A 15,549-nucleotide genomic window follows, 5' to 3' on the forward strand; every position below is an offset into this window, starting at 1 on the left:
TAAACTTTGTGGTCTGTCCCCAGAACTCTGCAGAAATAGAGATACTTCATAATATAACCAAAAGCCACAGGAGTGGAGAAGATAGAGCTAGTCAATTCTGAAATGGGAATTAAGGTCACCCTTAAAATAAACTTCTCTAATCCAGTGTAAAGGTAAAGTAAAGGAGTCCCTGCAGGTTTTATTCCACTAGTGCAGGGATAGGCAACCTTGGCTCTTTTATGACTCGTGGACTTCAACTCCCAGAATTCCTGAGCCAGCCATGCTGAGGAGAAAGGGAGAGGTTTCCATGCTGAGCCATGCTGGCTCAGGAATTCTGGGAGTTGAAGTCCACGAATCATAAAACAGCCAAGGTTGCCTACCCCTGCACTAGTCATTGCCAACTATGGGGGAGGGGGTTATCTTCATTTCAAAGCCATTGAGCCAGTGCTCTCTGTCATGTGGCCAGCATGACATCACAGAGATTGTTACCTTCCCACCAAAGGGGTACCTATTTAACCACTCGTATTTACAGGCGTTTGAACCGCTAGGTTGGCAGGAGCTGGGGGGGGAGGATGCAAGTTCAGCCCGTTGTATAGCATTTGGGTCTTGAACCTGGGCTGCCAGCTTTCCAGTTGACTTCTTAACTGCTGAGCCACCATGCCACTCCTTAATCCTGTGTGCTGGGCTACAATTTGGGAGATGATAGAAATTAGACTCCATCCTATTTTTAGGGTCTGAACTTGGAAAGCTTATTTAAAAATCAAAGCTTGCCAGCTTCTTCAGGCTTCCCAGAGCATACAGTGACTAGCATTTGTGTCCCTCGAAGACATTTCCTTGCCCACAGGGATCATTCCTAAAGTCATTCAACCAAATAATCAACTCAGCCCCCTTTTTGTTGAGGAATGCCAAAAGCCTGGATGACCCCAGATGCCAAGACGTGAGTTGAGAACTTTCACCGGGGGATGATTTTAGTCCGTTCCATAGACCATGTTTACAATGCTAATTAAGGTTTAGGATTGAGCCTGGCAGCCAACCAAATGGAAAGGGGTCATACCTTCAGCTGAAAACAGTAGTCCTCTGCTTCCTCTTCGGCCAAGTTCAGCTTCTTTGCAAACATCTCCTTTAAAGTCTTAGCCACTTCACTGGCCATGCGGATGTCCCCGCAGACATACAGGTGTCCCTCTTCTTCATGGAGAAGCCTGTATACTTCTGCTTCTAATTCATTCCGAAGGAGATCCTGCACATAAACCTGAACCATTTGCATATCATTCAGATTTTTTCTTAAGAGACCTGCAGTATTTAATCATTTTATAAGCTGGATCATTAGTCTACTGCAGTGATGGCAAACCTTTTAGAGACCGAGTGCCCAAACTGCAACCCAAAACCCACTTCTGCATTGTCGGGTGCCGGGTGGGTGTGGCCCATTGGCTGGGCGTGGCTGTGGTGGTAACGGCAGACTGGGTGGGACTAAAAAGTTCAATCAATCAATTCCAACTTTGCAAGATCTTTTTTTTTTTCCCACGAGAAGTTGAAATTGACTGATTGAACCTTTTTTTTTTTTTTTGCACCTGGTGGCAGAGGCCTAAAGCGAAAAGGTTTTATAAAACCCAGCTGAAGGCCTAGGACTGGGGCGACGGCGTGCGTGCCCACAGAGAAGGCTCTGTCGTCTCTGGCACCCGTGCCATAGGTTTGCCACCACTGGTCTACTGCTTGCCAGAGGTTTCTGGCTTACAGTTCCCATTAGCCCTCCCCAGCAAGGCTGGTGGCCAGGATTATGAGATTCATTTATCTGTTGGAGGCATGGAATTGGAGTGCTTCGGCTACAAAGCTTTTTAGAGCAGAGAAAATTACAAGCGAATCATTCTTTTTTAAAAAAGACTAATAAACTTACACTCCAAAAGTAAGGAAGAAGAGAAGGGAAGGGGAAAGTTGAAGTATACTTCAAAACATTTTGAAGGCACTACTAGGGTATCTATCACCGAGCAGTTAGACAATCTATGCCACAGCTGGGACAAATAACTAGCAGAATCCCAGTATTTTAGAGTTTGGTACCCATAACATATATACTATTAGAAGCGACTTTCTGTGGCTCAGAGTTGAACTGTGAAGTTCTTGGTCCTCTTGGAAGATGTGTGTTTGCTTGCAGAATTTTCCTGACCCAACTGGGTACGTTCATCACTGCAAGCAAGTGTGGGGTTTCTGCCATACACACTTCCGTTGATGAGGTTACTTAGGTAGTTAAAGATTATGTACAAGTAGTCCTCAATTTACGACAATTGAGCCCAACATTTCAGTTGCTAAGCGAGACATTTGTTAGGTGAGTTTTGTCCTGTTTTACGATCTTTCTTGCTACAGTTGTTAAGTGAATCACTGCAGTTGTTAAGTTAATAACACAGTTGTTAACAAGTTGATCTATGCTGGTTAGAAGGTCCCCAAGGTGACCCTGCAACCGTCACAAATACGAGTCAGTTGACAAGCATCTGAGTTTTGATCACGTGACCATGGGGAGGCTACAACGGTCGCAAGTGTGAAAAATGGCCATAAGTCATTTTTTTCAGTGCTCTTGTAACTTTGAACGGTCACTAAAGAAACTGTTGTAAATTGAGGACCACCTGCACTGTACTGCTTTTGGCCACCCTGAGACTGGAGACTGAACCCAGGACTTCCTGGATACAATTTAGTGCTCTGCTCTGAGCAAAGTATCCAAGGCAAGAGGCAACTGAGGCTTACTTTGGGACTCCCAGGCTCCCTGGAGTAAGCTGTGTAGACCGCTTGGAGAATCCCTTTCTGATGCATCTCCGCCATTTCTTCTCGATAGAGGTGATCCAGGTTGGAGTGTCGGCAGCCGAACAGCAGGATCAGACCCCTCCCTTGGATCCCTATAAACCAGAAGGCCAAAATCGACTGGGCTCCTTATGCAGCTCAAGGTAATCTTTGTGTCCCAATCAGCAGAATGAACGGGGGGGGGGAACCCTAAATGCAGCAACATGATCACATTTTGAAAGAAGAGAAATAACTCACAGTGTCATCTAAGAGGCGCAAAGCCATGTTGCAAAAGCACAATTTAATGATTTAACTGCAGCTCTGAATGGGACACATGAACACGAGTCTCATGAAGGAAGCATAAAACCTGCCTCAGACTAACTTGGGGTTTACATTTAGACCTAGGTTAACGTGTTTCATAGAATTAAGCAGGCGTTCCAAAAGTATAAGGCTTGTATGCCATGACCTCCAAATAAGAAATTAGAAAGTCTAATTTCTAATTAGAGCCGTGGTGGCACAGTGGTTAGAATGCAGTATTGTAGGCTAAGTCACTGCTCACTGCCAGGAGTTCGATCTTGACCAGCTCAAGATTGACTCAGCCTGCTTTCCTTCTAAGGTTGGTAAAATGAAGACGCAGATTGTTGGGGGCAATATGATGACTCTGTAAACCGCTCAGAGAGGGCTGTAAAGCACTATAAAGTCATACTGTATATAAACCTAAAACTAGTGCTAATTGTTAGATAATGCCAACCCCTAATCACTGCCCATTTCAGTTACCTGTGGATTTGTTCAACCAGATCGCTCAGAAAGTAGCAAAGCCCTCACCTTTATTTTCTAAGTCAAAAAGTCGTTGTTGCCAGAAGCTTCTAAAAGGAGCAATTCCTGTGCCGGGACCAATCAGGATACAGGGTTTCCTTGGATCCTTTGGAAGTCGAAATCCAGCAGCACTAGACAAGACAAATAAATATCTTACTCCTAGAGAAGCATGAAGTACAAATATCTGTTCTCAGATGATTTTGCAACATGTCATGTATTTTAATCTCTTTAGCTTTCAAACAAATCTAAGTAGTTGTCACTTAGTGATCACAACTGGGACTGGCAATTCCATTGCTAAACATTGTGGTCGCTAAGCAGAAAATTACATAACCACTATGGACTTATGACACTTCCTCTTTGCAAAACATCATGTGATTGATTTGCAATTTTACTTCCATGTTCCCCATTATTTCTGTATGTCACAAGCAACTTAGGAAGCATGCAAATGCAATCATGTTTTGGTCACCATGATGTAAAAAAGATGTTGAGACTCTAGAAAGAGTACAGAGAAGAGAGAAGCAACCTAGAACTAAGGAGAAACTTCCTGACAGTTAGAACAATTAACCAGTGGAACAACCTGCCTCCAGAAGCGGTGACTGCTCCAACACTGGAAGTTTTTAAGAAGAGACTGGACAGCCATTTGTCCAAAATGGTATAGGGTTTCCTGCCTGAGCAGGGGGTTGGACTAGATGACCTCCAAGGTCCCTTCCAACTTTATTATTATTATTATTATTATTATTATTATTATTATTATTATTATTATTATTAAGAGCAACAAAGATGATCAGGGGACAGGAGGCTAAAACATATAAGGAACGGTTGCTGGAATTGGGTATGTTTAGTTTAATGAAGAGAAGGACGAGGGGGGACATGATAGCAGTGTTCCAACATCTTAGGGGCCGCCCCAAAGAAGAGGGAGTCCAGCTATTCTCCAAAGTGCCCGAAGGCAGGACAAGAAGCAACAGATGGAAACTAACCAAGGAGAGACGCAACCTAGAACTAAGGAGAAACTTCCTGACAGTTAGAACAATTAACCAGTGGAACAACCTGCCTCCAGAAGCGGTGAATGCTCCAACACTGGAAGTTTTTAAGAATAGACTGGACAGCCATTTGTCTGAAATGGTATAGGGTTTCCTGCCTGAGCAGGGGGTTGGACTAGATGACCTCCAAGGTCTCTTCCAACTTTATTATTATTATTATTATTATTATTATTATTATTATTATTATTATTATGTGACCATGGTACAATGTGACAGTTGTAAATGTGAGGAGGTGATAAAGCTGTTCTTTTACACCTTCATTTTTTTACAACTTCAAATGGGTGCTAAATGAGGCAGTTGATAAGTGAAGATTACCTGTACATTGAAATAGATACTACCTATGCCAACTGGAAATGTTTAGACCTCATTGGCGTGCATTTATTTTTCTTTTCCTTCTCACTTAGAGAAAAGGCTAAGAGGTAGCCCATCCTCTTATCTTAATTTCTGTTTACAGGTCTTTGAACAGCACAGAAATTAGTCCATATGCTTTACAGAAATTAATTCATAGGCTTTTCAGAAATTAGTCCATATGCTTTACAGTCCTAACAGAATCAACCTGTATTTCATAAGATACCATTTAGGTATTTTTCAGTCTGAGAACTCAAGTTTTTATTACCAGCTACTTTTCATCTGCAACTTTACCTGCGAATAAAACAGGGCATTGTCTTTTTCAGGTCCATCGTGTTCAGCCAAGTACTGCAAACCCCATGGTGCACTGGACCTTTTCCATCTGCGAAGAAAGGGGGAGAAAAAAGACCACACATATGATGTTTTTGTGAAGTATTTTGAGGAGGTTGAACTGAAATCGCAAGAAAGGTTATGGGAGAGTAGACAGACTTTGCTGTATGGTGATTTTAACAGGCCCTACTCAGAGGATAAGAAAAGTATTAATGCTTTTGAACTTTCCTTTTGGAGAAGACTCCCAAGAATTCAGTGTACAAGTAGTCCTCAACTTACATCAGTTCATTTAGTGCACATTCAAAGTTACAATGGCACTGAAAAAAGTGACTTATGACCATTTTTCACACAACCATTTTAGCAGGGCTTTTTTTGTCATAGAACACCCAGAACGGAGTTCCGGCACCTTTTTTGGATGGAACCTTGTAGCGTAGGCAAGGCGGGTTGTATGACGTGTGTGAGTTCCGGCACCTTTTTTTTTTACAAAAAAAGCACTGCATTTTAGCATCCCCATGGTCATGTGATTCAAATTTAGATGCTTGGCAACTCATATTTATCATGGTTGCAGTCTCCCAGGGTTATGTGATCACCTTTTGCAACCTTCTTATAAGCAAAGTCAATGAGGGAGATTCACTTACTATCTGCAGTTACCACCTTAATATCTGCAGTGATTCACCTAACAACTGTGGCAAGAAAGGTCATAAAATGGGGCAAAATTCAACAATTATCTCGCATAGCAACAAAAATTTTGGGATCAGCTGTGCCCGTAAATTGAGGACCACCTGTATTTACTCTTCTTTCTTGGAAACAATAAAAAGTTGCAGGAACTTTTTGACACCTACAAGAAAGGATGATTCCTAGCACAGCTGGAAAGGGGATATAATCTTGGGATGTTAATATTTGTTGAGCTGTTCAAAAGCACACTTTTTTTTTATTCTGCTTTATTATTTTTAAATAACTCAAGGTGATGAACATAGCTAATACTCCTTCCTCCTCTTATTTTTCTCCACAATAACAACTCTGTGAGGTGGGCTGGGTGGAGAAAAAAATGACTGGTCCAAGGTCACCCAGCTGGTTTTCATGCCTAAGGTGGGACTAGAACTCTCAGTCTCCTAATTCCTAGCCTGGTACTTTAACCACACTAGACCAGTGGTTCTCAACCTGTGGGTCGGGACCCCATTTGGGGTCGAACGACCATTTCACAGGGGTTGCCAAACAACGCAGTCCGCCATTTTTTCCCCCTTTTCCTTAGCTGTGCTACTCCCTTTTATTCTATTGGCTTTTGAAAGCCAACAGAATAGACTCTCTTGAATAGAGTCTAATTCTATTGGCTTTCAAAAGCCAATAGGAATTGTCCAGGCTATCTCTGCCCTGCTGAGCCCGCCAAAAGTCCCATTCTGCAAACAGTGCTGCACCAGTTGAGTAGTCCTCGACTTATGACCGGTTGAGTAGTCCTCGACTTACAACCAGTTGGGGGTCGCAGCATTAAAAAGGTTGAGAACCACTGCACTAGACCAAAGCAGCTCTCACATTTAATTAAGAATAAGCGCAAACACAGGGCCAATGGAGTTTCAGAACAGAAAGCCCACTTACTTCTAGATCTATAGGTCACCACTGCCACAGTCAAATGTAATTCCTGGGGCTCCCAATCCTGCGAAGAACTGATCGAGTAATATCTGGGCTTGAGTAAAGGCAGCTGAGAGAGTAAAAAGGATGTTGAGATCCTGATGGATGGGAATTCCTCCAGGACTTCCAAGATAGTAGGGCTGTTATAAAATTTCCACTTGTTGTATTCCTCCAAATTCTACAGGGAAAAGCAAACGTATAGACACTCAGGTACCTGCTATTTGTTCGTTGATTTATATTTATATCTCCTCCGAAATGGAGGTACAGCTTGTTGTAGAAATAATGGCATCCTATAAAATTGGATAACATAAATATAAAACAGGAAAAGAGCATAGAAATAACTACAATAGGCATCAATTTGACTCAAAGCCAGAGATGAAAATGTGCTATCCTAAACAAAGTTATTATGTTACCGATCCCGAATCAGTTCGCTGGGGTTGCACTATTGTAGCTATATTAAGGCCCCTCTTGAGTTGAGCTTGAATCCACACGACTATATAGACATGTCAATGTAGCTTGTTTAGTAGCAGGACAAAAGTGATCTGCTATTGGAATGTTTTCAGCTTCCCAGTATGGTCTACAGCCATGAAATTTCCTGATGGTCTCCCACCCAAGCACTAACAGAATAACAGAGTTGGAAGAGACATTGGAGGTCTTCTATTTAGTCCAACTCCTGCTCAAGTAAAAAAATTCTATACTATTCAGACAAATTGTTGTCCAATCTCTTTAAAAACCTCCAGTGTTGGAGCACCCACAGCTTCTGAAGGAAAGTCGTTCTACTAATTATTAATTGTTCTCACTGTCAGGAAATGTCTTAGTTCCAGGTTGCTTCTCTCCTTGATTTGTTTCCATCCGTTGCTTCTTGTCCTGCCTTCAGGTGCTCTGGAGAATAGATTGACCCCCTCTTCTTTGTGGCAGCCCCTGAGATATTGGAGCACTGCTATCATGTCACCCCTAGTCCTTCTCTTCATTAAACTAGACATACCCAATTCCAGCAACCATTCCTTATATGTTTTATCCTCCAGTCCCCTGATCATCTTTGTTGCTCTTCTCGGTACTCTTTCTAGCGTCTCAACATCTTTTTTATATCATGGTGACCAAAACTGGATGCAATATTCCAAGTGTGGTCTGGCCAAGGCATTATAAATTGGACTAGCACTGAGTCCAACCTTGCCTAACTTTTGGAGATCAACCATGGCTGACCACGTGCTAGCAGTGAAACAGAGACATGCTCTACAAGTAATATTTTTTCTCCCTGTCTGTAACTGATCCCAAACTCACATGACACAAGAGATTCAGCCTTTCCTTCTCATTTTCATCTTTTGCCAGCTGGGAAAAAGATCTTAGCAACTGCTGGGAAGGAGGAGAGGTTATATCAAGGAAATGCATCAAAGCTTGTGCTAGTGTACATGCTGGAAACTTTTTGTAAGGAGTCCAGTAGTCACCTGGAATGAAAGAGGAAATGGGTGAGAATATATTCTGAGAGTCAACAGAAGAAATTAGCTGGGGAGAGACTTCATCTAAATCTAAAATAAATATATCTGACCAGTTGCCTTCCAAAATAGTCTTTCCTGTTGACCTGAACTGTTAATTGAAGTCAATCTCATCCCTGCAGGGGATACTTCCATCTCCAGAGCTTTTGAGTCATTCTGCCCAATTTGCAATGAATGGTGTTCCCATTTTGGAGTGTGAAAGCAGTAAAACAGGAGCGTTAAATTCTCAATTGACTTAACACACCTATTTTACTCAGGAGAAAAATAGCTAGCAAAAATGCCACACCCCAAATTGAACCAAGGAAGCCCCAAATTCCACACACACACACACTCTTTCTGATAAGGCCATCCCTTCACCATGAGGTCCCTTTGGAAAGTGAAAGGCTAAAATGCTGCCTACTCTTGCCCCAAAGGAAAAAAAGCTGAATGCTAAGATAACAGAGGTGTCCTTTTCTTTTCCTTGTTCACTCCAAATTCATCTGGATATGCATTGTCCCTTTCCTGAGCCAAAACACACCTTTATTTATAAAGATATCCACTCATATCCCATGGCAAAAAAAGTTGGAAAGGGGACTCCAGACTTACGATCACAGCATGCTTCCAGTCTAATGATTTCATTGAATGGAGGAGCATCTGCAACATGGGATATGATGCCATCAACCAAAGCTTTTTGGTTTTCAGGGAAGATCCCAAGATGGTCTCCTGGGAGATAGTTGATTTCCTGATTGGTTTCACAGGAAAGTTTAATTAGCATGGTAACACGGCTGAAAAGGAAAGGGAAACACAAACCCGTTTTAGGTCAACCGTCACAGGATTTCCTTATTAAAACCACAGACAGGATACTTCTCAAACTTCATGTGGGAAACCTTATAGTTGTTTGACACCATTTATGGGAAAACCTTTGAACTTTAATACATGTCATTATATTTTTAGTTGAAGGAAGCCATAAGCCATAAGCTTCCATAAGCTAACGAGATGTACAGGGAGGATTTTAAATCCCAAAGATGCTTTTTCCAAAAGGCAACTGGACGTTCTTGTTTTTTTCCTTTGAAAAATGTTTCACTTCTCATCCAAGAAGCTTTTTCAGTTCTTGGGTGAAAAATGAAACGTTTTTCAAAGGAAAAACCCAAGAAAATTTAGTTGCCTTTTTGAAAAAGCACCTTTGGGACCACCATGACGTGGATGATTGAGAATCTCTTTAGACAAGGATTTTAACCTCCTATACACTTAAAATGTAATTGACTCACGCCAAGAGATTGAAAAATGTTAATATCTTTTCCAGCAAGAAAAGGGAAGATTAAGAATGATTTTTTTTCTTCTTCTTAGCCCGTATTTACTGCCACATACAACTCTTGACAGGTCTTTTAAAGACTGAATTTAGCTTTTGGCCCTTAAAAAGAAGTGTCTCTCTCTTCCTTATGTTGAGCTAAAATCAGTGATTTTCAATGTTATTTTATTTTGGAACAATTATATTTAACTATTTATTGGTAAAATGTAATTCTTTTATTGATATAAACTGTATGCTTGTATATATAATCACATGGAAAAGTTTAGGCAGTTCTGATCAAAATGCATACAGTATCTAAGTACCCAATGGCTAATACAACCTCTGCATGGCACAAAGTTAAAAATAACATCTTTCTGCAAATTTGAACGCATACTTATAGGGCAGTTAGATGTTTAATGGGTTCAAAATAAAAAACAGGAAGCATGAAAGAATACCTGGATTGTGAACTTTGAAGATTCTGCCGAAATTTGAGGATCAGTGGAACTACATTTTTCCCATGAATATCACCAAGTACTACAGAGAAAAGAGAAACAAACTTGTCTTTTGCCACAGCTAAAAAAAAAAATTGGACCATTCCAGATAAGACCTCAAAACCATCCCAAGACATCTTAAACCCAGTGCAATTTCCCCCAAGAGGCTGGAGCAGCTGTGGGAAAGATGCAGCTGTTTTTGAGATGTTCTCAGTAACCTGCATACCTGGTTGCACTCCTATCACATATGGGTAGTCCTTGAGTTACAATTGCAGTTCAGCCTGGCATTTGGTTGTAAGTTATAAGTTGAGTCATTAAATGACTGGGCTTGATTTTGCAACCATTTTTACAACTATTGTTAAGCCAATTGCTGCAGTCGTTAAGCAGATCATGTAGTCTGAATCCAACTTATCTAATGGACGTTTTTGGCTGGAAAATGGCAAAAAACATTGCAAATTGCATTTACATGACCATGGGACGCTGTAACCAGTCATAAATGTAAGCTAGTTGCCCAATGCCCTAATATGGCTCTAGGACGTGTGTGTGTGTATGTGATTGTGTATGAATGTGATAGTCGTAATTTTGAGAACAGGTCATAACTTACTTTTTTCAAGTCTTTAAACAACTATTAAGTAACAGGTTGTAATTCAAGGACTATCTGACTGCCTTTTGAAGTGGATCTCTGCACAACCAAAATCTGTATTTTGTGGTTGTTGTGTGGTTCTTAACACATACAAGTTGACTAATTGAAGAGAAGCAAATGTCAATTTTAGTTTATTAACGATTTATCTATAATTCATCTGCTATAAGATAGAGAATAGAACTGGAAAATGTGATTAGGCAGTTATGATTTCAAGGGTATAATTGAAATTATATTGTCACCCAATGGACGGGCACAAAATGGGGAATATACTTTGTTATGAGCTTGGAATAAAACATAAAATTGGAAACATACAATTGGCACCTTTTAATGATGGAACAAATTCAGCAGAGTGTGTATGGAACAATGAGAATCTGAAACAACTGCTTGGTTTTTTTTCCTTTTTATTCGTTAGAACAGAAATGCAAGTAGCTACACAGCTATCCATTTGCTAATGTACAAATAAAATAATATAAAATAATATTAAAATATGTATGATTTTTTTAAAAAATAAAAATATAGATTTTTATTTTAAATCTTCCCCTTGTCCACTTTTATGTAAGTTGTGTTGTAGACAGGACTCAGCATTAATTTTTATTCTATCTTTGCTTTGTTTCAAGTTGCCATTGTTCCCTAGGGTAGAATAACTCAAGACAAATTTTGTCTTGAATTTGGAACAAAACCCTAAAAATAGGATATTTTGTTCAAGTTCAGAACACATCCCTTTTGATTTTAAAATATTTCCCTAATAACTACTAGGATATATTTCAGGAATTAAACCCTGTTTTCCAACCTTGGCAACTTTAAGAAGTGTGGCATTCAACAGCCCGAATTCCCCAGCCAGCATAAAGTCTATGTATCTTAGAGTCACCAGGATTGAAAAATTAAAAAGAATCAAAGTGATGATAATATCATTCAGTTAAAAATAAAGGCATTTAAGGGATCAGAGGAAAACATACCTTTCTCTAAAGCCAACGGCTGAGAGTCATATACAATCCTAAAATCCTTGGGGTTCCAGGTTTCTTTACATGTATATTCTTTTGGTAACAGGATCCTGTGCTTTCCACGGATATCAAAAGTTTCACAGGCCGTCTTTTCAAATATATATAAAAAGAATAGATGAAAGTTATCGAGGACTCTATGTAATTGTCTTGGGCCTTTGGGTTAGTCATCTTGAACCTTCCAGTTAGGGGTTGAAAGTAAATGAAATTAATTTCAGTCAAGTGGCTTGTTTAAAAACGGCATTTTCAATTCACAGCAGAGCAACTGCAAGGATCACACAAACAATACAGCTTTCTCACTTCTTGGGAGGCCTACACTAATATGTGCATGGAGAAGGAAAGTGAGAGTTTTCGATGTAATTACCATCATTATGCATGGAAGTGACATGATTTGCTTCTTTAGGAAGCAAAGCTGGATTAGAAGATTAGCCCCATTGTTTCTTAGAACAATTTAATGGATAACTAGGGACACCTTTGGGAATGAGAGGAGAAAGACCAAGAATACTGCCTGTTAATTCAATAGCATGGCTAATTGGCAATGTGGTGTGAACACAGACTCTACATAGGTTTCTGCAAGAAGAAACAGGAAGTAAAACAGCAATATACTTGTATAGCAATATACAAGTAGTTTTTGTTAAATGACTGCCTTATTTAGGAAGGTGATGAAAAAGTAATTTTAAGACCGATCCTTGCATTTACAACCTTCACAGCTTGTAAAGTCAGTGAAAGCTGAAGAAGTCCCTAAATCCAGTTGTGGGTTTATTTAGCAACCTCTTTGCTTGACGGGAATTGCCAGTCCCAATTGTGGTTGCTAAATGAGAACTATCTGTATTCTAAGGCTACCTTCCTATAAAAGTCAAATACATTCATTTTTCCTGTTCTATGTTTATCTCATTTAGATTCTTCGTTTCTGGGCTCTCTTCCCCGGGATAAATAATGTTTGGGGGCTGGGCCAAACCTTAAACCTCTCTTTTCTCCCAGGAAATTAAGCAAAAGCAATGTTTTTCAAATTTGGCAACTTTTAGATGTGTGAATTTCAACTCCCAGAATTCCTCATCCTGGCTGTGAAATTCTGGGAGTTGCAGTCCACACATCTGAAAGTTACCAAGTTTGAAAGACACTGAGGTAAAACACTGGATTCTGCTATCCCCTGCAGAGACATTGCAAATTCCAAGACTCACTGTGCATCAAGATTATTATGGTTACCTGAAATGTAAGAATGGCCCAGTTTCGAAAAGCTTCTTCTTGCCCATTGAGTTCATCTCCTTCACCCATTGGGCTGATTGGAAATGCCCCCAACTGTGCAAGTTTTTGGTGCACAAGACGGGCAAAGGCACAGAATTCTGGATACATGCTTGAACCCAAGCCAAAAACTGCATACCTATTTCAAGAGAAAAGCTGCATTAATGCTGGTTTTTTTATATATATACAACCATGGACAAATGTGTGTGTTGGAAGAGATCTCATTTTAACACAGGCATTTTTCCTTCTGAGATTGTCCCTGTTGAAGTACCTCTGTTAACAATCTATTGAAAAGTTAACAAGCCTGCTGCTTGATAGAACTGAGAATACTTTTATAGCCAACCAACATTTTTTTCTATTATACTTAACAGGTTTCATATCAGCTGGGGTCCTGCTGATCAAGATACATAAATACACAAATAAAGAAATAAAGTCATTTGTATCACTCTACTAGTATCCGCCCACTTCACCAGAGGTTGTGATGTTCACAACAAGAACATATCAATAAAATTCCAATAATAAAAAAATACTGTAAAAAATAGGATCATATAGTCACCTAATAGCTAGCACATCAATTAAAAATCAGAACCAATTCTACCTCTAGTCTATTTTTTATAATCCTTTTTTAACCACCATCTGAAATATCCTTAAGAAGGGTGGGGGGTTACTCTCAAATGGATGATATGAAGGCAAAGATGATGGGAACAGAAGGTTTAATTTCCTATACCTCCAGATAGAGAGAGGATGACACATTCCTGTTTAAAACAGAGAATAAACTTTTGCTGTAGGTCTGCTTCCCCAATTTGTGTCATCTACCCATTTTGGACTCAGTCATCCTTTTCCATTTGGGAGGATGTGATAGAACATAGGTACATATTCAGCACACTGCAACCAACTGTATGAGGAAGTTCATGGATATCCCAGCAGATGGTCTTCAGAAGTAGTTCCATTGCCATCAAATTATGAGCTGTTGATCCCCACTCAAACCACTGAAGTTATAATCAATACAGAGCATTCCAAACTGGGGCAAGCTGGTTTAAATTATATTAGATGAAATAGCAGTCCATCTTAAAAGAAGGGCATTTAAAAGATTTTGGGTAAAAGATTTTGTTTAAAAGATTTTGTTTATTCTTTCAATAAAGAATAGGAATCGGTTAACTGGGATAATCAAAATTCTGGAAGTAATTACCGGAATTTGTTACTCAGTTGTTTCATAGACAAGAGGGCATTCTGCAGAGTCTATAATAAAAAAGAAAGACTGTTATATGGCACAAACAGCCTGACTGATTATGGAAAATCTATATATATAGCATGAATTAAAAATATTACTTTGCCATTGCTTGGTGCATCACCATTTCCAAAAGTGCTGGTGACCACCAGAAGAAGAGTTTCCTTCTCAAGGTCTCTTAGGTTGTAATCCCCCATACAGGTAACCTAAAAGGAGAAAGAAATGTTATCAGGAACTCTAAGAAGGTAGATGGAAGTGGATAAAACGTTTTGAGGCAAAAAAAAAAACCCCAGTATTCATTGCCCATCTTTCTTCAGAACGTAGGAAACATATAGTTGGATCATAAGGTCTTCTAGACCAGAAGTCCCCAACCTTTTGGCACCAGGGACCGGTTCTGTGGAGAAAGGTTTTTCTGCGGACCGGAGAGTGCGTGGTTTTGTATGCTGTCTGCATCCCATGGATGAGGCTTTGCTTGTTTGTGCGGACCGGTTGCTGGCATGCCACAGCCCATTACTGGTCCACAGACCGGGGATTGGGGCCCCTGCTCTAGACCAGGGATCCTCAAACCCTAAGCCATGGATCGGTACTGGCTTGTTAGGATGCAACTGGAGGTGAGCAGCAGATGAGCGAGCAAACTTCATCTGCATTTGCAGCCACTCCCCAGCGCTAGCATCACCGCCTCAGCTCCACCTCAGATAATCAGGCATTAGGTTCTCATAGGGCAGTGATGGCGAACCTTTTAGAGACCGAGTGCCCAAACTGCAACCCAAAACCCACTTATTTATTGCCGGGTGCCATGTGGGTGTGGTCCACTGGGTGGGTGTGGCTGTGGTGGTCATGGCAGACTGGGTGGGTGTGGCCAAGGTGGGCATGGTCATCTCAATGTTGCTTGTGGGGAGGGACACCTGTGGGGGCCGGGCAGGGTTGGGGGAGATCCAGGGGGTCTCTGGCAGGTGGGGTGGTGGGCAGGAGGCTCGTTGTGCGTGGTGAGGTGAAGCAGGGCGGGGTGCCATTATCGCAGGGCAAGGCAAGGCAGGGGCCGGGGCGGCTGCTGCCTGACACCATCGGCCCCCGCACATAGAGGCTAGTGAGCGCATGGGGGCTGACTGTCTGTCAGCTGCCACAGCCTGCTGGCCCCTTGACCAGTTCACTCTGGGGCTCCGGAGCCTGCCACCAGCAGTTCAGAGAAGTGCCCACAGAGAGGGCTCTGAGTGCCACCTCTGGCACACATGCCATAGGTTCGCCACCACTGTCATAGGAGCGTGAACCCTACTGTAAACTGAGC

At 41.0% G+C, this 15,549-nt stretch overlaps 1 protein-coding gene across 2 annotated transcripts in view; it reads right to left on the minus strand.

The window, feature by feature from the left end:
* NOS2 (nitric oxide synthase 2) overlaps positions 1–15,549 on the minus strand; it is a 42,080-nt gene that overhangs the window by 2,264 nt on the left and 24,267 nt on the right. The window contains exons 14-25 of one of the 2 annotated variants that reach the window (XM_039341457.1): positions 14,366–14,470; positions 14,226–14,275; positions 13,001–13,175; positions 11,753–11,885; positions 10,118–10,196; positions 8,981–9,159; positions 8,184–8,347; positions 6,870–7,080; positions 5,241–5,328; positions 3,568–3,689; positions 2,710–2,858; positions 1,034–1,216 (exon numbers count right to left, since the gene is read on the minus strand). In XM_039341457.1, the coding sequence (XP_039197391.1) occupies positions 1,034–1,216; positions 2,710–2,858; positions 3,568–3,689; positions 5,241–5,328; positions 6,870–7,080; positions 8,184–8,347; positions 8,981–9,159; positions 10,118–10,196; positions 11,753–11,885; positions 13,001–13,175; positions 14,226–14,275; positions 14,366–14,470 (1,638 nt within the window). Of the gene's footprint in view, positions 1–1,033; positions 1,229–2,709; positions 2,859–3,567; positions 3,690–5,240; positions 5,329–6,869; positions 7,081–8,183; positions 8,348–8,980; positions 9,160–10,117; positions 10,197–11,752; positions 11,886–13,000; positions 13,176–14,225; positions 14,276–14,365; positions 14,471–15,549 lie in introns of both variants that reach the window. The other variant, XM_039341448.1, reaches the window with a different exon arrangement.

This window comes from Crotalus tigris, unplaced genomic scaffold (assembly GCF_016545835.1).
Source record: "Crotalus tigris isolate CLP2741 ecotype Arizona unplaced genomic scaffold, ASM1654583v1 scf7180000017550.10884619, whole genome shotgun sequence".
Lineage (NCBI taxonomy): Eukaryota > Metazoa > Chordata > Lepidosauria > Squamata > Viperidae > Crotalus > Crotalus tigris.